The sequence below is a fragment of the Orbicella franksi genome, chromosome 5 (assembly GCF_964199315.1).
Source record: "Orbicella franksi chromosome 5, jaOrbFran1.1, whole genome shotgun sequence".
Classification (NCBI taxonomy): Eukaryota; Metazoa; Cnidaria; class Anthozoa; order Scleractinia; family Merulinidae; genus Orbicella; species Orbicella franksi.
The window spans coordinates 26,085,750-26,107,880 of record NC_138149.1 but is presented as its reverse complement, the minus strand read 5'-3'; the positions used below and the strand labels follow the sequence as shown (position 1 = coordinate 26,107,880).

Below are 22,131 nucleotides of genomic sequence, written 5' to 3'. Positions count from 1 at the left end.
GATGCCACAAACGTGATGTTGGAAACAGTTCCTCTAGATCGTTAAACCAGAGAAAACTTTTATTATAGATAATTCCAATGTCAATCTTGTTTCAGTTGGATCACCTTATTTACCGCGATAGTGCATGTACGTGAATTCAATAAGTTTATTTATAACAAATGTTACCTTTCATAGTTTTTATTTCATGTATTTTTTCAAAAAAAAAAAAAAGAAAGAAATAATTATTGCGTTTATATGAAAACAATATACTTAGTTCGTATAGTGTGATCGTCCGGCTGAGTGTAGTTCTGTAAATCATCAACTGACAAACCACACATTGACTGGGACTCTGCTCAGTGCTTAACCTACAGTACAAACTATTTTCAACGACTGACTCTGGAAAGCTGGTACACTAACCTGGAACAAACGCCTCTTAACAGATGTCAACAACTACCGGCGCCTTACAAACGACTTATCCATGACGGAAACGAAACCGACAAACGGACTTTTAACAGACCGATTTAACAATACACGGACCAAAAACCGACCTATTTGACTAACAATAAACGGATCGAAACCCACCAATGACTGATGACAAACTTTACACGAGTCTTTCAGCCAATACCATCATGGCTATACTGACCAATCACGTTCAACGGACCAGACTTATAACATCATCGACTGACAAACACTATTCACTAGACTCTGAAGATGACTTCCGCTCAGGTCGTCGAAACGTCAGTCACCAACAACAGTTCTTTTCAGAACTACACTCACCCGGACGATCACACTATACGAACTACTGATACTCCTGGGTTCAAACCATTTGCTATAAAACAATATACTAGCAGATGAGTTCTGAAGCCACAATGCTTGGGTGATTGGGCCACCCCGATTACATTGCAAGTTATACTGATCTCATTTTTTTCATTCCTGTGCCATCCTCGGGTTAAGAAAAAAAAAAAAAAAAACCATTAAAGTACTCAGTTGACTGCCGCTGACCCGTTTTATCTGCCTTTTTTGATATTTGATATCATAAGATAAGTTGGTTTTAGTATTCTCCTATGCAACCATATTGGTCACACAGATAGAGATTGGTTCTAAATACAAACACCTGATGCAAAGGAACAAGACAGGGGGTGCCGGGGAGACAACATATATTCTCGGGGTCAAGAAAAGCAACCAAGTGTGGACACACGTGTTTAGTATACGTGCGTATAGCTAATTTTCAAAATTAGGGAATATAACCTTAGGGCCGTCCACACTAAGCCAGAAGAATCTGGAAACGAAGGTTTCACTTTGAAAACGCATCAAATGTTTTCCGACCACACTACGCGAGAGGAATTTAAAAACGCAATAATCACCGGTCATTTTGGATTTGTGTTTGAATAAGAGAACGCCAGGGAAATTACATGATTGTCCACATCAAAACGAAAATCCGGCATTTTCAAATTCCTCCGGTTTGAAAAGCGTTTTCGAAAAGCTCCGTTTTCGTGACGGATTAGTGTGAACGGTAGGCCTAACCGTAGAAATAAAGCTGTGTTTTCAAATTGCTTCGGCGTAATGTAGAATGGCCTTAGGGAGCTGTATGCTTGGGAAACATAATATAACCAGGGAGAAATAGCAAGCACACCACAGCTTATAAAAGCAAGTTCTGCTGTAATGATTAATCGTAACGTCTAGAAACTATACACGAAAGCGAAAGCGATATGGCTGATTATAAGTGGGTCAGGCTTTTTGTATCCATAAGGAAGCTCTCAGAATGCCCATTGCAACACATCTGTAGACCTCTAAAACGAAGCTGTGGGTAAAAGCGTCATATCTAATTATCAAAATTCCTTTTGCCTTATCGTTATTCCTGCCTCTTCGGCACTTCCACAAACATAGAAATAAACAAAACTGTAAAATAAAAAAAACAATAACGAAAAAACTGTACTGTGTTAAGCTTTCTTTACGTTGACAACTGCAACCACATTCTCCTTTTTGTAATCTTCGGGCGATCTCACAAACTCTGCTTCCAAACGGCGGTAAAATTCATTGAGAGTGGCGTTTTTGTTTTCTGAAGTCCTCTCGTTGGAAATACCCGTCACAAAATACGTGTCACAAACAAAGAATCAGAGACGTATCGTCTGTTTCTGCAGCGTGATCACTTTCTTGGGTATTGCCAACCTTCCATTGAATAATCTTCAGAAGTCGTACATGTGCACTTCTAGAAATAACTCCGAACATAATTTTTTTTTTTTTCGGTTCTCGACCTGGATTGGGCGATTTGTAGTTTGTAGTATCTTTGCTAATTAAACTTGCACGTTCGTATAGATCTAAAAAGTGTGACCCTAATTGTTGGAGACTAGACAAAATCTGCAGCAATGTATTTTGGGTTCAACAGCCAGTCAAAAATGAAGGACTGACAAACTAACAGAGGTGATACAGTTTGATATGAGTAATTCCCAAAGCAGCAAAAAGATGAAAAGAATACCCTCGTGAAAAAAAAAAGGAGTCAGACGCTTGAGAAGATTTCACGTAAAAAAGGCTTGGAGGTGAATTTTGAACATGTGACGATAATTGTTCCGGGCAGCCAATTCTCAATTTAGTTTTCGCTAATATTTACCTCCAAACATACTATGCACTTTTACTTTGATATATATTAAGTTGTTGTTGTTGTTATTGTTGTTGTTGTTGTTGTTGTAAGATACTGCTAAACCTAACTTGTAACAGGCTGAGCTGTTTTCTCTACCAGATTCGAAAACAAAATATATGTATACACAAAACTCAATCATACCTGTCAAGAAGCTAGAGTTGCTCCACATGCGAGTTTCTTCAGCCATTGATTTGGCCGCCATCTTTGCGTCTCCAGTTTCCTGGCGTTTTTTTGCATGTGGGCAAGCAAACGTTTTAATCTCCAGTGAAGCGAGCTTCAGGCCTGCCCTTCTCACAGGACTTTCTTGCGACATAAACGGCATCTGTATCTCTTTGCGTGTGCGTGAATATGCAGCTATGGTTGTTTTATTTACTTCATCCCGTAAATGGGATAATAGAATTTGTTATTTACTCTCTGACTGACCAACTAACTGACGATTTGGACGGGCCAGGGTTTAACTAGTGGTCCACTTATACCCGCGAACTGATCAAAATTAAAAATTTCAACTAAAAAATAACTATGCGTTTTTTGATTCATGGCTGAGATCTGAACTCTGCTGACTTAACTTAGGTAAGGTAAAGTCTGCGTGCAAGCCTAGTGGCCCATCAGGCCGGAGCTTATCCCGGTTTCTGTAGCATGAAGCGACTACTCCCCCCTGGATTGGATGCTAGTCCATCGCAGGGTTACCCCCAGCATTAAGTTCGCCGGTACCCATTTATACACCTGGGTGGAGAGAGGCACTGTGAGAGTAAAGTGTCTTGCCCAAGAGCACAACACAATGTCCCCGACCAGGGCTAGAACCGAGACCGCTCGATCCGGAGACGAGCGCACTAACTATGAGGCCACCGCGTTGAGAACTTAGTGCTGAGAAATTGCGCTAAATATTAACTGATGATTTATGCTCAAAATCCATCCAACTACACGCGTATATTGTTCACTTTTTGCCTTCTCTTACCAGAGTAATCACGCCATCTTTTGCCATGTTTTTCCACACCTCATATAATACTTGGTAAAATGGAACTTTGCAGTTCTTTGTGTTTCCAGTTCTATGTCCATCGTCATCCACAGCAAGCGTAACTAAGGCCAAGGTCCCTCCTAAAAAATATATATTTAAACATTACAGTACTTAAGTTATAGGCAACAAACTAACTATAAAAAAGCTACAACTGAACTGAATGTAATCAGTAAAAACTGCAAAAGCATCAAATGTGAGCTCAAAAGGTTTTCATTCAAACGAACAACAGAGAAACAATAATATTTAAGTGAACCAAAATTCAAAGTTGCTTTAATGGTAATATAGTTTTTGTTGCTATGTTTTTAGATACCAAAAATCTAAATTTGCACTAAGAAATAATGGCATCTCAAGTGTAAAGTGTGCTCAAGGCCAACGGTGACTTATACATACAGCTGGAGCTTATCCCGGTATCTTTAGCTAGAAGTACTTTTACTGCTTCCTGGATGGGATGCTAATCCATCGCAGCAATCCCATCCCATCGCTAAATTCACCGGTACCTATTTGTTCAGCTGGGTAGAAAGAGGTATTGTAAGAGTAAGGGATCTTGCCCAAGATCACTGCTCAACGCAAAGGCCCTAGACAGGGCTCGAACCTGTACTGCTCGATCCGGAGTCCAACGCACTAATCATTATGCTTCCGCTCCTCCAAACTTCAACGTACCTGGAGATAACTCCTTAGCTCGCGTAAGAAGGAACGTTTCCCAGTCAGCTGCAGCCTGTTTACTAAAAAGTTCCCTTTCGTCGGGATTTTGAGACTGATGATGAAACAAACCGCCAGCTAAGCTACATGGCACCTTGCTTAACCAGTGAATAGCAAAACAGCACAGGCCCAGGTGTATGGAGCCACTTGGAAAGCACTGCTTGAAGAACTGGGTTCCGCATGCTGCCACGTAAACGTTGGGAAATGCCGTAAAATAGCTCGGAGGTCCTGGTATCAAACCTTGCAGGAAAAACGGACAAAAAAAAAACATAAATCGGGGGACAGAGATTTTAAGCAATGGTTTTACTTTACTAGTGTCCGTCATATATAGAATTTACCGTTTCAGTGCCAGATTAATGCTAAAAGACGCATAGTATCCAAGAAACTCTCTGGTTGGAGTACACCTGTCACATTCATTTGTCAGGTATTTTTTGACAACAAAGTAAGCAAACAGAATTGGTGGTGGCGGAGAATAAAGAAAAATACATTTCGTAACGCAAAAGTTTTCAAATTAAACAGGTTAAACAAACTTTTAAGCCTGTTTGGTTATTTGTCTGTGGGCTATGTATACCTCGAAGTAAGGAAAATAGAGATGCGAAGTCATTGGTTGGTTGGTCCTCGTAGAAAATGAAAATTTCAAGCTCACTGCCGTGTAAATTTCTCAACTCCTCCACGCATGAGTAAATGAGCGCCATTGAGGTCCCTCCATCGGCAGGACCATAGTCAGCTATTGTAAATACAGAGCGTGGAGTCACTTGAAAAGATCTCACACACTCAAGCGCGATAGGAGCCAGCTCCTTCATAGAATCCAAAGTATCAAGAACTTTAGAAGACCACGATCCTACTCCATGCTCGCCGTATGGTAAGTACCAGTAAGGAATCTGCAAGACAGTCAGGCAGTGAATTTTCGTACTGGTCATTATATTATTTCGAATGATCTTCTGACTTTTCCTTTGATATTTATTTGGTCTATATATGAAGAATTGTATTCCATTCTATTTTTATCGATTCCATTTTCTTCCAGTCTCTTCCATTCTCCTCCATTCTCTTCCATTCCATTCCATACTCTTCCATTGTCTTCGATTTTGTTCAATATCCTTCCATTCCATGCCATTCTCTCCCCTTCTCTTACGTTCCCTTCCATTCACTTCCATTCCCTCCACTCTCTTCCACCCTCTTCCACTCTCTTCCATTCTCTTCCGCTCTTTTCCATTCTCTTCCATTCCTCTTCCACTCTCTTCCACTCCTTTCTATTCTCTTCCGCTCTCTTCCATCTCAAACTGTCAACTTTTTAACCAATTAGATTTTATGGACTTTGCTTAAGTAGCCAATCAAAAAGCGAGAAAAGCTATTGACAATGCTCGCGTCATTTTGAATAAAATTAACTTATCTTTGCTTACGCCAAGTTTATAGCGTCTTTTCCCCTCATTTATTCCCGGCATTTGACCATTTTGGGGTCTTGTTATTGTAAAAAACAAATTGACGTCAGTTTTTTGTGCGTCTGTCCTCTTATTGATGATAAATTTCGTCATAACATTGTCAAAGTTTACTACGGAACCACTCTCCTGCTGCTTGTGGTTCCACAGCCACTTTGACAACGTTATGACGCAATTTATTATTAATAAGAGGATAGACGCATTAAAAACTGACGTCAATTTGTTAAACCTTCTACTCTTTTTCATTCGATTTGTTTCTAATCCATTCTTTTTCATTCTCTGCTATCGTCTTCCGTTCTCTTCCATTCTCTTCCATTCTTTTCCATTGTCTTTCATTCTGTGCCTTTCTATTCTATTCTATTCTATTCCATCCCACTCTATTCTATACCACTCATTCTAGTCCTCTACTCTTTTTCATTCGATTTGTTTCTATTCCATTCCGTTGCTGGTTTTCACTGTCATGCTATCAAAAATAAGCATCAAAACTGTTCAATAAATGAAATATGGAACATGATAGAGGAGTGATATATGAATAGCCTCGGCAAGATTTAGGTACGTCCCGTTTTTCATTTGTGCGTTAATCGGAGAAATATTTCACCCAAATTTACAGAACTTTGTACACAGACGCCTTGTTGGTGCCCATTCAGATGGGCCCCAACAGTAACAGAGAAATTGGTCATTGAGTTTTGCTATTGAAACGAAACAAACCTTAAGCGATAACTCATCTTTTGAACTACGCGACAGCCTTTTCAGGCCGCCATTTCAATGTCACACAACACAAAAGCTTGTAATTTCAAACGTGCTCTATATTGCAAAACGAAGAACCCTGTCGAGCTAAAACGTTGTTAAACGTAAAGTTCTAATTCGTAGAGGGTCTTATATCTGATGAAACTAAAAACTCAGAAGGATAGGTAATCGTTAATTTTGGAATATGACTGGGTTGGAATGAATGTCCTAGGTTAGGGATGAATGTCGGCAATTCTTTTCTATTACATGCGTGTATATTATATTCTACGTAGACGCTCGCGTTTTTGTTCATTAGTTTCCTAACGTCCTACTTGCTTTTTGTAATTCAGTTCTTGAACACGTGTTGTCAAAAATCAATTCCACGAATTTTTAAATAATTTCTCTTTGTATGTTTCATTGTTTTTCTTCGTTACTCGTTTTCCCGTTAGATACGTTATTTGTGTGTTGCTTGTATGTTACTCTAGACTTTTCGGAAAGGTCCTCCACCTTGTTTATTCATGATCACAGAACTGTCAAACACAAGATACTTAGCGCAACGTAACGTGACTCTTGAGGACCCCTTGAGGTCCCCTTGAGGTTGAATTCAACATGGGGTCGATTGTGAAATTATGAAAGATCAGGTCTCGATTCCCGTGGCATTTCAGGGTCGGTCTTACGTGGGAGACGATTGTTCAGAACAACAGTTGCTGGACATTTTAGATATCAAAGTTGAACTGTTGCTTGGAAGTCTGGATAGTAGAGTAGTATCGATACATCGCTAATGTTATCTAAGACACCAGCTGCAACTTGAACCTCTTGCAAGTCACGCCACTCCTTATTTATGCGGCGAATAGCAAATGAAAACCCTTTAAGCGAGACAGATCGACCTCTCTCGCTCGGCCGCTACGCGACCTGAGACCTCGCAGCTCGCCTTTGCTCAGTACCCTGAAACTCGTGAGGTCGATTTGTGGCAAGTCTAGTGTTACTTGTGCGTGAGTTAAGTAGCCCACTCAATATGCAATTTATATTGGTATGGAGGCTAGACTCATACGATATTTGTTGTTTTTCTTTCCCCTTCCCCCTGTTACTTACAACGTTCAAGGAATTCTCGCAAGGCTCAGCTACGATTGTATGATTAGTTTCCGCCGAGGAACTTGAATTAAATTGCTCTAGATTCATGCTGAAATATTTGTTTTCCTCGCCCCCGCACTCCTCTTCGCCTGCGTTTTGACATACAACGTTCAAGGAATTCTCGCAAAGCATCACAAGGCTCAGCTTCAATAAAACAAAACTTGCCTACCGTAGTCTCTGCAATGTTGTGCTTTTCATCTCCCTGTTCCATGTTGAAAGATCAGTCAGAAGCCATTGATTTGGATACCATCTTTACGTCTCCGGTTTGCTGGCGTATTTTTGCGTGTAGGGTCGAGAGGAAACGATTTAATCTCCAGCGAAACGCAGTCCACAGTATTCTACGTTTGGAAAACCAGACGTCTTTACTAAATTTAAGTATTGTGCAAAGATATTACGTGCCTCGCAGGACCTCGCAGAATGAACAACTGGAGCAGTGCGTCACACTATTGAATATTCGTGGCTGTTGCAGTATGATATTTGCATAATCGCATTTGAAGTACGTTTTGTCGTTGCGTCACACACCACTCACGCGTGTTTCAGGTTGAATTCACACGCCCGTAACACGTTTTAGCATAATTAGCGAGTAAACCTGACATTAGATAGCCACAGTTTCAGACCAACGATGAAAAAAAATGATAATACAACGGAGACTAATTAATTTTTTAATTAGAGTGATTCGACATTTTCCATTTTATCATTTATCATATTCAGCCACTTCCAGTCTACAGGGTTTTTTTTATTTCATTTCTTACACCAAACACTAGGGAATATATAAATCCGTAGCTCAGTGGGTAGAGCGATTCGTATTTGCTTGCTTAAAGGAGAAGGTCACTCCAAAAGGCTTACTTTTTTGCCTTCGCCTGTAGCAAGTAAACATTCACCTTTTTTACTAACCGAAGTTTCGGCCTCTGAGGTGCCCGCTATCCTTATGAAATTCGTCTCGAAAGAAGCGATCCGGAGGCTGCCATTTTGAGCTTTCCTTGGCAGCCAGGCCACGTCATTCCGTCAGACTCGAAATTGGCGGCAAGGAGAAAAACCTGCAACTGACTTTGCGTCCTTCACAAGGCCAGCAAAATGTATTTTTAACAAACGATTATCCACTTCACTATCTTCACTGCTATCATTTTTGGAGTTTGGAGCATGTTTGGCTCAAAATAACACGGCTCAAGAGCATCCATAACCCAGAGTGGTAGTTAAAAGGCTTGTCGGGAGCCATTTGGACAAAATATCTCAGACGGAATGACCTCACGAAAACGCCGCCTGGCTGCTGAGTACTGTTCAAAATGGCGGCAACGATGTCGAATTTTGGGCTTCTTTGGAGCCGAATTTCATATGGAAAATCTACACTTTAGTGAGTGGCTAAACTTAGTACGAGGTTTTTATTAGCGTTAACAAAAAATATACGTTTCTTGGAGTGACCTTCTCCTTTAAATGCAATTGGCTTTCAAAATTCCCGCGTGGGCTGCCGGTCTGGTAGGATATTCCTGCCTATCTGTCCGAAGCCATAGAGCGAGTGCAAAAAAGGGCACTTAACATAATTTACCCCAAAGCAGAGTCATACGCTCATGCATTACTATTAGGTAAACTAGTTAGGTTAGATGATAGAAGAGTACACTTGTGTTATAAATATATGGCGAAAATGAAGTCCCCCACCAACCCTTTGCATCATCTGCTCCCCAGTCCACTCCTGGACGTGCCTAACTATCCCTTAAGGCAGAAAACACAAAAGTATTATCTTTTCCGGAACATTCAGGCCTGCAGGACAAAGAGAGTAGAGGACTTTTTTACATTTAAATATTTTATGTGACTCAATTGATAGTATCACTGTTATACTTGTAAACATGCAGGCCTGCACGACAAAGAGAGTAGAGGACTTTTTTACATTTAAATATTTTATGTGACTCAATTGATAGTACCACTGTTATATTTGTAAATTACTGTACTTTAGATAATTTAAGATTGTAAAATGTACTCGTTGATTCAGTTGTTTTACTGCAAGAGAGTTTTAATAAACTACTTTACTATTACTGACTTTGTCATCCAATCAGAAGTAAGACCAAACTGACTAATTGTGACTCACCCGCACATTTTCTCCCGCGCTTCGAGTTTTGATTAATTCACTGGACTGTCTGCATGTGTTCTTTTGTGATTGGCTAGAGTGATTACTTTGGTCTTGATTTTGCGACAACCGCTCTAGAGTGGTTTATTGAGTATATCTAAGGTAAATATTGTGGCCAATCAAAAAGGAGAGAGATAAGTCAACGAACCAATCAAAACACAAGACAATAATAAGTATAGCCGCCGCGAGAAGCCTACCGGTTGACAGGTTTTATCTCTGAGTCGATAAAAAAATGGCGCGAATCAAACACGAGCGAAGTTATGCCGTACTACAGGAATCGCGAATTACTTTCGGCAGTCACGTGAAAGGTGCTCTATTAGGAGCCATAATATAACGAAGGAGGAATAGCTGAAAAGGAAGAGCTGCAGTGATGATGGCAAGGTGGCTCAAGCAGAAAGACTCTGTCTCAGCCTAAACCGTTTATAATCTCTCTTTTCTTATGCTTATTAAAAGAGTCGTTGTGTCTGAATAACTTAGGGCGCTGGATTTCAAATCTGAGGATCCCTGATCCAAATCCTCTGTCCTATCACTATATAGTCTTGCCCTCGATAGTCCCAGTTCAAAAACTCGACCATATTTTGAAAATAGTCAACGGCCAAGCCTAACAGCAGCAGGTTGGTTTGAGAGGTTTATGTTCTTTTGGAAGCATTTCTTTGTTTATTTCGTGTCATCGATAAGCACAACCGGTGCTAAATCCTCCGACGCAACAAAGCTGTAGTTCTTTAGGCTTTTTTCACGTTGACAACCGTAACCACCAGCTCCAGTTTGTAATCCTCGGGCGATTTCGGAAACTCTACTTCCAAATTCATTGAGAGTGGCATTTTTGTCTTCTCAACACCTCTCGTTGGAAAGACTGGAATGTTGAAAACCAAAAATTGAGAGATTTATTGTTTGTTGAGGCAATGTGATCACTGCCTCTGCTTGGGTATACGACCAACCATCCGTTGAATAGTCTTAAGAAGTCGTACGTACATGTACTCTTCTAGAAATAATCACGCCAAAAAAAAAAACAACAAAAAAAAAGCATCGATTCTCGAACCAAATAACGGTTTAGAAAGAGGCTGACATGGATTGGTGGGACCCAATTGGTAAATCGGTTTAGATCCAGGAGGTGTTAAGCGAATTGTTGGAAACAACACAAAATCTCATAAAAATTGAAACAATCTTTGGATTGACCAGCCAATCAAAATTGAAAGATAGCCAAACTAACAGAGGTGATACAATTTGATCGATGGCGCGTGCACCTTTATTTTGATTGGCTGAATGCTGGAACCAAATTTGGATTTTCTGGAACCGATTTGGATTTGGCAGTAAAAAGTTCCATGTTCTTTAAAGGAACCTTTCTGTGAAGTTTCTTCAAAGTAGCAGTGGCTCATACCGCCGGAATCTATCTCGTTTTATGTGTAGATGCAAGCTTTGGCGAGTTGCATGCCGTAATATTGCCCAAACAATTCACAAGGAAAAATTTTTATGTTCCTAGATAGAGCGAAACACGGTGATACATGTAAAAGAATCTCGCCCACGAAAACGATTCAAGGACATCAGTCAGTGCTAAAATCGGAATCCAACGAGTCTGTGTAAACCATCACAACCGACCTCTAACTAACAACATGCACAGAAAGTGCTTCGGTTCTTGACATTTGCCGTTGAACCGCATACAAGGAACCTTGAAACAAAGATAGGATTGTAGTTTAACTTTGCCTTGTTATCAGTTTCATTCGAGGCGAACAAGAGGTTGCATCAGTCTTTTCATCGGCATAAAACAATCCTTAGTCAACTCACCCTTCGTTATGGTCCGTAATTGAACGGGAAATTGAAACACAAACAATGCAGGTAATATTTTTGTCAGCAGACTTTTTTTTAGCCATGACAAACCAAAGTACTAGAGAACGAAATCGTTAACAACCGTTGTATTTTAATGAGCTTCTCGACTCAGAGAAAAGAAAAGAATTTAGAGAAAACCCTGTTGCTGAATAGCAAATTATATTGGGATTTCCAAGTCACGGTAAAACTAGTAAAATATAACACAAAATGAAACAAAAGGTATTAACGAGAACAAGACTCGCTGGTTACGCAAACAATGGCTTCAATGTATGTTCTTTTAAGGACTAGGAACAGCCTGTACAATTTTGTCAACGTGTTTTTAACTGCAATATTTCCTTAATTTGCCGGACAAAGTGTAATCAACTAATCAAAGCCCAAAACACACCAACATTGGGACGTATTTTACACCAATTATATTGCCTTGGATAGGAGTTTAAATTTTACACAAAAGGTGCAAACAAAGAATTGATCTCTTCAGCGTCGTTATGACTGTTTTTGCGCTTTGAAATACACCGAGAGCAGTTTGCCGACACGTTTCCTTGTCAACACAACGCATACGTCAGGAATCGTTTGGTAACTAAGATTCCAATTTGATCTCGGAACAGTGGACGAACAGCCATTCCATAGATGTACCACTGCCAATTCTCATTAACTTTTTCCTATTTATTATTTGTGAGGAAAAATTGCAAATGCAGTGAGAACAAACGAAGAAAAGTTCGACGACTTTGTCCCTGCCAAAATGACTTAAAATCCAGTTTGAATTTCAATGTAGCAATTTTTAAGGGCGCGCTGTCCCTGATTACTCGAATTAGCGACCACTGTTTTGTTTCTACGTAATTGTGTTACGCAAAGCGAACGTGACCGTGCCGCTTTATTTGCGAAAACCCTTAGCTCTCTGGCACTGAAATATTAGTTTCATTTTGCCTGTTATGTAACAAATACAACTCGTGAATTTGTTTTATTGTAATCCTTTTAATATACATCCGCTTACCTTTCATGGACGACCATTTTACTAATTACTTGTTTTAATCAGTATGGATATTCACGGTTGCAGCGAGATTTCAAGAGCCCATAGTTTATTCAAGTGTGTCTGCTAGAAGCCGTTAGTCTTTGAAGGAAAAGTTATTTTCAAACAAGTCAGCTCCTCGGAGAAACTGATTTAAAAGAAATTACCTACTTTTGAAAACGCTTAAGTGTACCTTTTCACGAGAAAAAGATTGTTTTTGCCAAGTCCTTTACACGTGGCTCTTTGTTGCCATCTTTGTTTGAAATTGAATGGCTTTAAATAGGTCAATTTTGATAAATTAAAATTCTTACGTGGCGCCGAGGATTAGGGGAATAAAACAATGGAAATTGTCTAATTGCGCCTCAATATCAATGCGATTTCTCAGCTACTTTTTGGACCTCATAGCCTCGGCGCCACGTTAGAATCTTAACGCACCTCAATTGGCCTATCAGAATCTACGCAAAAAAAAATGCATTAAATACTCCTTTGTGTGTCTCCTTATGAGAAAAATTCTGTGGGATGGTGATTTAAAACATAAAACCTAAGATCTTAGACGGGATAATAAGTCCCGCTCTCTTGTCGGTCACTTTGAAATTCTTAATATTGTGCTTTGTTTATTTGATCATTGGCAATTATCGGTCGTAAACATTAATCCCTCCGTAATTTGCAGCCATCATGGACCAGTTGTTTTGCAGGATCTGGACGAGTTGGTTTAAATTAGAGGTCAATGCCACAAGAAGCTCTATTTAATGTGAAATGGCCTGTTCTAAAAGACACTCGTTAACGTGTATTGTATTTAACACTGCTTGGGATATAACAAGACTAGCGATTTTTAATATTAACAAAGCTTTGACGCCAAAACATAAAATGATTATTAAAAATGTAACATTTACTAGTGGCGATTTCAATTTTTTCCAAAATGATTTTTTGTTACCTTTACCAGTGATAAGCATATTTTTGAAAGAGGCCCAGATTAGAACATGGTGCTTTTCAATTAGCACTTTTTGTCATCCTTCTTTTCGGGTTTGTTCGTTGCCCTGGAAAAAACGACAGACTTGTTAATTGAAAAAAAAAAGGCTTGAAAATGAAAATGATTTAGAGAAGTGAGTATAACTAATTTACCATTGTCTCTTTTATTATTTCTAATTTTTAAGACTTCGACAACAAGAAAACACTATATTTCAATAGAAGGAAGTAATGTCCCCGGTTTTAGAACAAAGCACACTGAGTCACTTTGGCGCCTAGAAATTCCGGTTTTTTTCAGATTTTTAGTGTTTTCTTTGTTTTTTTCTGTTTTGAAGATACTCTTTTTTAGTTCATTGGTACGTTAAATTACGACTCTGCATGATGGAAACGGGCTGTCATTATGAGCAGCTAAATCTCCTGGCGCCAGGAGGAACTCACTTTTTTGCCTTTTTTGTGTTATGTTAAATGTGCAAGTAACCAACAATTAAAGCAAAGCATTAGTTTTAAGGTCATCCTATTATTATGCTGGGAAAATGTAAGTTATCTTTTAGTCATGTTTTCGAAGATTTTAATTGAAATAATAACAGATTGTTACGAGAACGTTTAAGCAACCGCCCATAAAAAACTCCTTCAACGTCAAAAATAACATAAGGGTGTCTTCTCCAAATGTTTACTATTTCATTTAGTTTCTTTTCATCCAAAATATTAAAAACGTCGTATGAAAATTACGGTGAATAAACAGATAACTTAAATATATTTTCTAATTTTGTGGAGTTGTTCTTTATGTCTAATAAGGAAATTAAAGCATAGAAGTTGAGGATTCAAGGCTTGTAATGACATTAAATCTAAAGGAGCTCAAATAAAAGCCTTCAAAATTCCAAGAATTAAACTTTTAAATAAATATTTTTTTCTTTTCTCATATGGATTATACCCAGTATCGAAACGTGTGAAGTGGTACTTGAGTTGCTATGCGCAAAAACACGACAAACATAAGTACCAGGTAGTGAAAATGCACGAAGAAGTCATATTTCACGTAATCTTAAGCTTAAGAGAAAATAACATATTCAACCAAAAATAAAACAGAATGTCTTGCCTTTCTCTCGATATTGCCGTTTGCAAAAAAGCCCCGGTCGCTGCTGGTCCCGTGAAAGATTCGTGAAGACACGCTGTCGCATCGACATTTAATTTAAAGGCCGGCACTTGGGGGTAACATCAGTTCTTAGCAGACCTACGGGTTTTCGCAAAGTTCCTCGTGTATAAGTGCAAAAGAAATAGGAAAACAATAGTTCTAGGCTAAGTAGTAGCAGTGAGTTGTCTTATCTTGCGGGCAAACTGGCAGGCTAACGTATGTTTGCTTGTGGTGAGGTGCAACGTTACGTAATAACACCCATTTTTTTTTTGGCCCGATTTTCACTGACTCTACCAGAGCCCATGAAACTGTATATAATTTGTAGGAGGGTATGTTAAATGATATCATGCACTGATTTAAATAGACAGTAAAAATAAACGAAACGGAACCTTTTTTAGTACCAGGAAAAAGAAAAAGATTAAACTAGAGCTTAAACTATGAAATTCATTTAATATGGTAATCAGTTAACTGAATTCCAGTCATTTCTTTGAAGTTTCCGCTCGAATGTTATTTTAGACAAATACACCATTTCCAATTAGGGAGAGATAAATAAAAGATTCTGCAATCATCAAAATTAAGAAAACGAATTAAATAAAGGCTACTTTTTGGATCAATAACTGATACGACATTTTGACAAAATAAATTTTCAAGTGTTTTTTTTTGTTGTTGTTGTCAATGACTATTTTGCATCTTTTTGGGTCTTCTTGTTTTGTATCGAAGTTGTTTGCAAAAATTGAGAAATGAGTTAACCCAACCGCTGTCATAATCTTCATTTATTTGTGGTTTTTAGATGCTAATCCCGACGGAAGAGCAACAGAGTACGAGATATCTGAAAAAACAAGCGACAGAACTTGGATATCGACGATAACTTTCACAGTTCTTTTTCTATATTTATACCTGAGTAATCTTAATTCAATTACTCCAAAGAGAAGACTCAAAAGGGTGCGTGTTTGGGAATCTAAAGGTTTACTGGTCGCGGTTTTTAAGAGTCTTCGATAATTGCCATGAATTATCCTAAGACGGCCTTTTTTCGTTGTCAGCCCCGCACTCTGTCTGGCTGAAGCACGGGTTAACCCCTTGTGGGCGGCTTTTTCTCTTTCAAGAGCGAGCCAAATCGTCCCCCATTGTCCACGACGGTCAGATAAACACATTGTGTTAAAATTACCATAAACAAAAACCAACGGAGATCCGTATAAGTGGTCTATTGTGGATTAGGAATTATAATTTACCGCCTAAGAGAAGAAGCCGCCATTATTTAGGAAAAGAGAATCTGCGTTATTGCCTCCAGGCGGTGTACTTTGCTTAACAGCTTTTCTCGCCCCTTATATTAAACGACTGGTGGGTGATTGTTTCCCAAACAGATTGCCCCTACGAACGGTGTCGAGAAGCGACTCGCAAAACTATTGACATTTATAAATGAGTGAAAATTAGAGCAACGTATGTTAAACACCATCACTTGAATAAGGGTCACAAACCTTTACTTAGTTATGGTACTCGACCATCACATAAGGCATTTTAGAAATTGACACTTGCCTATCATGACGGAAAACCAGCTTAATGCTGACTAACTTGGTCAGTGAATGGCATCCAGTTACCAAAATAGCGTTAGAATGTCAGGTTTAATAATATAAGTACTTCGAACATTGCCTTTAATTAAGGTTATTGCAGGGGCCGGTAATAAATTATGGATCTGCCAGGCAGACCACAAAGAATAACAATAGCATTAAACGTGTTTCACCAACAAAACAGGCTAAACACGGAAAGATAAACTTGTCCTTGTCTGTCTCATTGGCCAATTAACTGATTTTACTTAAGAGATCTGACCTCGAGGTTAAACTTCTTTAGGGCAATGTCATTTTCGTTTTCTTATCATTTCACACCCCGTACGGTATGTTTAACTTTGAGAGCGGTCCAATGATTATTAATATGCTCTAAGCAAAGAAGAGTTTATTGAGCGGCTCCGTGATTGGTCGGCCTCTTTACACTGAGTCAAGCTCGTTCGGCCTCTGTTTATTGCTAAATTTCCTTGCTTGTGCATTTCAATTACTTGTCGTGGTGCGTGCGCGCTGATTGGTCCGCGAGCATGGATTTAAATATCTATGGTTAATTACTTTTCTCACATATCAGAACGAGGTGTGACTTTTATTCATTGACGGCTAATTAGGAAGCTGCTTGGATCGACGGAGCAATAATTTCATTTCGGTTCGATCATCTGTTCTTGTGCTAGTTTATTAGTACCTCGCGCTGTGTGAAGGTCTGGTCGTTGTGAGCAAAAGCACATCGAGTCAACACACGCTATGCACTCAGAGGAGAAAAAACAACCCACTTCATTTTCCGTGAACCACATTCTACAAGCCGCTGAGAACACAATGTCTAGTGAAAGGCCAAGAGAGACAGAGAACGCAAATACTGATGACTCCAGCGAGTACAGCAATGTCAAGATCACCCTTGACGAGGCCGACTTATGGCGGCGCTTCAAGTCGCTGACCAACGAGATGATCGTCACCAAGAATGGAAGGTAACTAACTCATCCTGAAAGTTTTAAAAGTTATTTTGAGCCAAATTAAATAATTGTGGTGTCTCATTCTCAGGCGGATGTTTCCAGTTCTTAAAATAAACGTCACCGGTCTGGAGCCTAAGGCTATGTACTCCTTCCTGCTTGATTTCGTGTCCGTCGAGAGCCACCGTTGGAAGTACGTGAATGGAGAGTGGGTTTCTGGTGGGAAGCCAGAACCTCCGACACCAAGCTGCGTGTACATCCATCCTGATTCACCAAACTTTGGCGCACACTGGATGAAACAATCTGTGGTGTTCTCCAAAGTCAAACTGACCAACAAACAAAATGGCAATGGACAAGTAAGCGTATTTCCTTTTTGTTGTTACGTTTTATTGCGTGTACAGAAGAAATATTGTTTTGCGCCTAATCTACCTTTTAATCACGAACTAAAAGAAAACCACTTCTCTTTTTTTTTTATTACGGCCAGTTAACCTGGGTAAAATTTAATAATGTCCAGGTACCTCGCTGATTGTGTTTATATTGCCTACAAAGAAATTAACTCTTGAATGAAACACGTGAATTTCAATATCACTCGTTTTATTTTACTAAATTTCATTTTTTCGTTTTCAGATCATGCTGAATTCCTTACACAAGTATGAGCCACGAATTCACATCATCCGCGTCGGTGCTCCAGAAAGTAATCGAACAGTGGTTTCTCACTCATTTCCAGAGACGCAATTCATCGCCGTGACAGCTTATCAAAACGAAGAGGTAAGGGCGTTTTTTAATCGAAAATTAGATTTCACTGCTTGAGGCCTCTTTTCAATAGTATCCAAGGAAATTAAATGAAACTAAAGTAAATTGCTTTCTTTTCTTATCTTTGATCAGATTACCAGTCTTAAAATTAAGTACAACCCTTTCGCCAAAGCTTTCCTGGACGCGAAAGAAAGGTAGGTTTTCCTCCCTTTGCGTACACTTGGTTTGAATTTTCTTAACTGTGTATTTAAGTCTAAATATGTCTTTTTTTTATTTCTCCTTAAGGCAAGAACAGAAGGAAGCTCTGGAACAAGCAGTAGAGTCACATTCCGCATACTCGCAATGTGAGTTTGTTATTTCACAACAAATTGATTTGTTATTTTAAGAGATGTTTGTGAATTGTTCACTTGAAACTTGATCAATCGAATGGTGTGTGTTGCTCTTCGAGAGCATGTTCAAACTGTTTCGCCGATTAGAGCATCTCTTTGCAGTTTGCGCTTACGTGTGCGTATCAGCAAATCGTCGAAAATTGTTAATGCTGCGCTCGTGACCGCGGTTTCACGGACGAGAAATTCTTCGAGCAGTCGAGAATTTGCGATGCTCGAATAACATCGAACAGAGGGGATAGCACTTAGTTAAATCTCGCGCTGGCGGTTCACACCTATTCTCTCGAGCCACGTATCAAATTGTTGCGCGGACGCTCGACTTTCCTTTACGAAGAAGTGTGTAGATTACTTAAAGTGTTCTTTGTTGGCATAAGATGGCCGAAAAAGTGAGAAATCCGCCTTACTTTTGTTCACACATCTTTCACGCTGTATGCGTTATCGTGCAGATATTTTCACCTCCAACGTGTTTTTTTTTTTTCTGTTTTAGATCTTGTACGTTTCAACGATTTGTTGATATTGAGGTTTTTCTCAAATTATATCTTTTTTTTTCAGACGGTTGGTTTTGCGCTGGCCCTTCGCCAGTGTACCAGCATCATCATCATTCGAGGCCGTATGCCCACATTCCTTCCTCGCCATATGATCGTTTGGGATTCAGGAGTCACCGCCCGGCGCCTTATCCCAATCCATATAACAAGCGCACAGATCTACCAAATCAAGGTAAAAACAACTTTTAATTATCTTCTTGCTATCGTGTGGACTCCGCACCCTCGGAATATAAAACTACTCGCCGCTGGAATTTCCAAGACCGGATATATACTCGTCCAATGTACATTTTGTGTCAATTCAGAAGGCTTTTTTGACAGGAATTTTACTCTTGTCATAATTTTCCTGGACGTTAAATGTTTAGTGACAACAAAAAGAAAATTTGAATCGCTTCCTATTATAATATTTATCTAAAACAAGTAGCTGGACTGAGAACAGAAATTAAAAAAGGCGCAACCAAAAAAAAAAAAAACTCATAAAACATTAGCTAAACGGAAAAAGTGCAAAGAGTGTGACGAAAAGAAACCAAACAATAGATTTTTCAAGTATTCGTTTATTCGTCTTTACCGAAAATCTAGCTTAACATATTCTGTTTTTAACTGAACAGTAATATCCGCTTGTTACACGAAAGGACCAAGTTATTGATTTCTCTTTATTTTAACCTTCGTATCTTTCGCGGTTTGCGCAGATGGGCTTTTATATTGTTGAGAAAAGAATACACTTGAACACCACACACAATAGACCAATCGGCCAAATGGCTGGCACAGAAGTTCTAAACTCGTTCTTAGTCATCAAAGGCGTTTGAGGCAACCTAAACAAATCTCCCCGAGGTCTGAAATGTGCTCCTGTCTCTACCATTTCACAACATAGTTTGTTTAAATCTTCGGTTTAATCATTTGCAGCAACGCTTCCTCTAAGAAAAGCTTTTTTTAACCTTTCGCAAAGCAGTTCCTTTATCAAAAGAGAAATTCGTGACATGGCACGAGCAAGGTAGAACAAAAGACACTAACGTCCTTCAAAATCAAAGTCTTGTGTCTTGTAAAACCGCCTTCGGGAGGCAAAATAATCAAGGCTTTAGTTAATTTATTGGACCCCAGTGTACCAACGCAGAGTTTCAGAATTTCTTTTAGTTTTATTGTAAACCAAAATGGCTTGAATGGCAACATTAAAGAGCAGGATTAAGATTGCTTTTGGTGCAAGTTGTAACCTCTGGCAACGAATGATAATCATCTCACATGAACGCGCTAAAATGGCGTCTTTTTTGGCCTTTTCTTTCCCCACAAAAAGTCAAGAACTCTCCCAGGCTTGCCGTCTAAAGACGTGGGAACCTATTGAAACTGATGTGACGTGAAAAGAGGCGTCTTGGAGACGATTGCTGGCTCTTATCAATGAAGAATTGAGCAAATTGATTTGAATAGTTGCTAGTTCGTTTAGTTCTTATGTTCGGGTTTTGTTGAATTGTTGGAGCGCATTTTGATTTGAATAGCTGCTAGTTCTTTCAGTTGTTTTTGTCCTGGTTTAGTAGATTTGTTCCTAAGTTGTCAGCCAGATAAAGACTAATACTCGCTCCGATTTTCGTTTTTTTTTTTTTTTTTTCAGTAGCTCACGCGCCGCAGTACTTTCCAACAGAATCCAACCAGCTTCTTCTGCCCGGGCCAACGGCGCTGGATAACATTTCCATGCCGACTGGTTCTTTAGCGCATTCTCATCACACACCGGCCGGACCACACCAGATTCACCCCGGATTGAGTCCTTTCATGAGCACATCTTCTTACAGTTCCACCTCACGAACAAGCATCGATATGGACCTAGGTCACAAGGAAAACGACAGATCGAAGTGTATTCAAGCGCCAGGAATCTCACTTCATCCAACTTGGAACACGCTTGGACAAGTATGAACTTTGTAAGGACACGTTTTCCTGCCATAAAAATAAATCTCAAGTTAAAAATCAAAACTAAGGAAAACAACAAAAAGAAAGGTTTTCAACGGTTACTGTGGCAATTTATTTGATCCCAAGGAGGAGATTTTTTAATTGAGAGGAGAACTAGGAGGTTGAAATCGATCACTAGTACCTACGTCAAAATTTTCTTGACGAATTAACTGTTCACACGGAGTGGAGTCTGAAAGAAAAAAAATAACCTTAAAACTGTCAGTTATCGAAATTATGCTGGAAGACTTAGGTTCAGAGTTTTACAATTAGATTGCAAAAACTATCCTTTGCGGGGAAGAACTATTGCGTAAGGTGTTTTTCAGTTCTGCAGTACTACGCACAGCACAGGTCTAGCTAGCACTCGCCTTGTTCAAATTCTGGACTTAAAGATTTATTACTAGAAAAGCGATTAAAAGTCGAAAAAACTCGCTCTCTAAAGGAACCACGTTTAGAACTCTCAGTGAACTTTTTAACTTAAACTGATCAAAATATCTTGTCAATTTATTTCATTTATTTTCGTTGCGCGTTGCGTTAGAACCAAGTTTAACCCTTTCGCTCCCAGGAGTGTAGCACGTCAGAATTCTGAGAAAATCCTAAATGAAGTTTGGCGAAATGTTCACGAACGAGCGTAATCAGGTAAAAATGAAATTTAATGGCTTTCATTGGAATGGTCAAAGACCAGGATTTTATGCACAGACATAAACCTAAAGTTAGAATCAAGTTAATTAACTCGAACTTCGGCCCTGGGAGCGAAAGGAGTTTACGTCCACATAAGCCAGAAATAGAATGTTTTTAAGCGCTTATATATGGATCTGTACATACATGAAGAAATTATTGATTTAAGAGGACTATAGCTGGTAAAATCAAGTTAGAAAATATTTATTAACTAAGGATAGAGATGATTTCAATTACGAGAACGAAAATTTCGCATGATTATAACTTGTAAATATTATTTGTATAGAAGCGGTTGTGTTTATGCATGAAAATATCAAGTGGAGGGCCTTGTTCGCAACGAAGTGAAAGTTGCTTCTTGGCAAATTTGTTCTTCAGTTTTGATTTTCAAAAGTTAAGTGTCTAATAAGCGATGAAGGGCAGGATTTACGTTTTACTACAGTTGTAATGTTATCCGATAAGCTTGAATAAAGTAAGTAACAGAGAAAATTCAAAGAGTTTTGTTTATAAATGATACGTTCGTTTCTTATAGGTGTATACCAGAAACGGAATGACTTATTTACCTCTGTCCAGCTCAAAATTAACTTATTTCCGGCCGAACACCATCAGAATGTTAATTTCATTAATTGCCTTCGAAAAAGTTTTGAACAGAACAGGTGATCTTGATCAAATTGCGCG

At 39.1% G+C, this 22,131-nt stretch overlaps 3 protein-coding genes across 3 annotated transcripts in view; 1 reads left to right on the top strand and 2 right to left on the bottom strand.

Moving 5' to 3' along the window:
- Window positions 1-269: 269 nt before the first annotated feature.
- LOC145487654 (neuromedin-U receptor 2-like) overlaps window positions 270-22,131 on the bottom strand; it is a 128,326-nt gene continuing 106,464 nt past the window's right edge. Inside the window, exon 2 of the mRNA XM_081466470.1 lies at window positions 270-1,516. The gene's annotated coding sequence lies outside the window, so the exon portion shown is untranslated. The remainder of the gene's footprint in view (window positions 1,517-22,131) is intronic.
- LOC145486977 (uncharacterized) lies at window positions 4,261-5,251 on the bottom strand. The gene is made up of 2 exons (XM_081465685.1): window positions 4,903-5,251; window positions 4,261-4,571 (listed from the first exon to the last, which is right to left on the bottom strand). Exons 1-2 carry the CDS (start codon window positions 5,249-5,251, stop codon window positions 4,261-4,263), a joined length of 660 nt encoding a protein of 219 aa, XP_081321811.1.
- Window positions 16,738-20,795, top strand: LOC145487649 (T-box transcription factor T homolog 1-like). Its single transcript, XM_081466466.1, has 7 exons — window positions 16,738-17,186; window positions 17,260-17,524; window positions 17,796-17,936; window positions 18,054-18,115; window positions 18,207-18,265; window positions 18,860-19,024; window positions 20,453-20,795. Exons 1-7 carry the CDS (start codon window positions 16,966-16,968, stop codon window positions 20,746-20,748), a joined length of 1,209 nt encoding a protein of 402 aa, XP_081322592.1. The 5' UTR covers window positions 16,738-16,965; the 3' UTR covers window positions 20,749-20,795.

Excerpts from the sequence above, each read along its gene's own strand:
- LOC145486977 (XM_081465685.1), bottom strand. The coding sequence starts at position 5,251 with ATGACCAGTACGAAAATTCACTGCCTGACTGTCTTGCAGATTCCTTAC. Across the intron at positions 4,572-4,902 it reads TCTATTTTCCTTACTTCGAG|GTTTGATACCAGGACCTCCG; the intron begins GTATACATAGCC and ends TTTTCCTGCAAG.
- LOC145487649 (XM_081466466.1), top strand. The coding sequence starts at position 16,966 with ATGCACTCAGAGGAGAAAAAACAACCCACTTCATTTTCCGTGAACCAC. Across the intron at positions 17,937-18,053 it reads CAGCTTATCAAAACGAAGAG|ATTACCAGTCTTAAAATTAA; the intron begins GTAAGGGCGTTT and ends ATCTTTGATCAG. Across the intron at positions 19,025-20,452 it reads CACAGATCTACCAAATCAAG|CTCACGCGCCGCAGTACTTT; the intron begins GTAAAAACAACT and ends TTTTTTCAGTAG.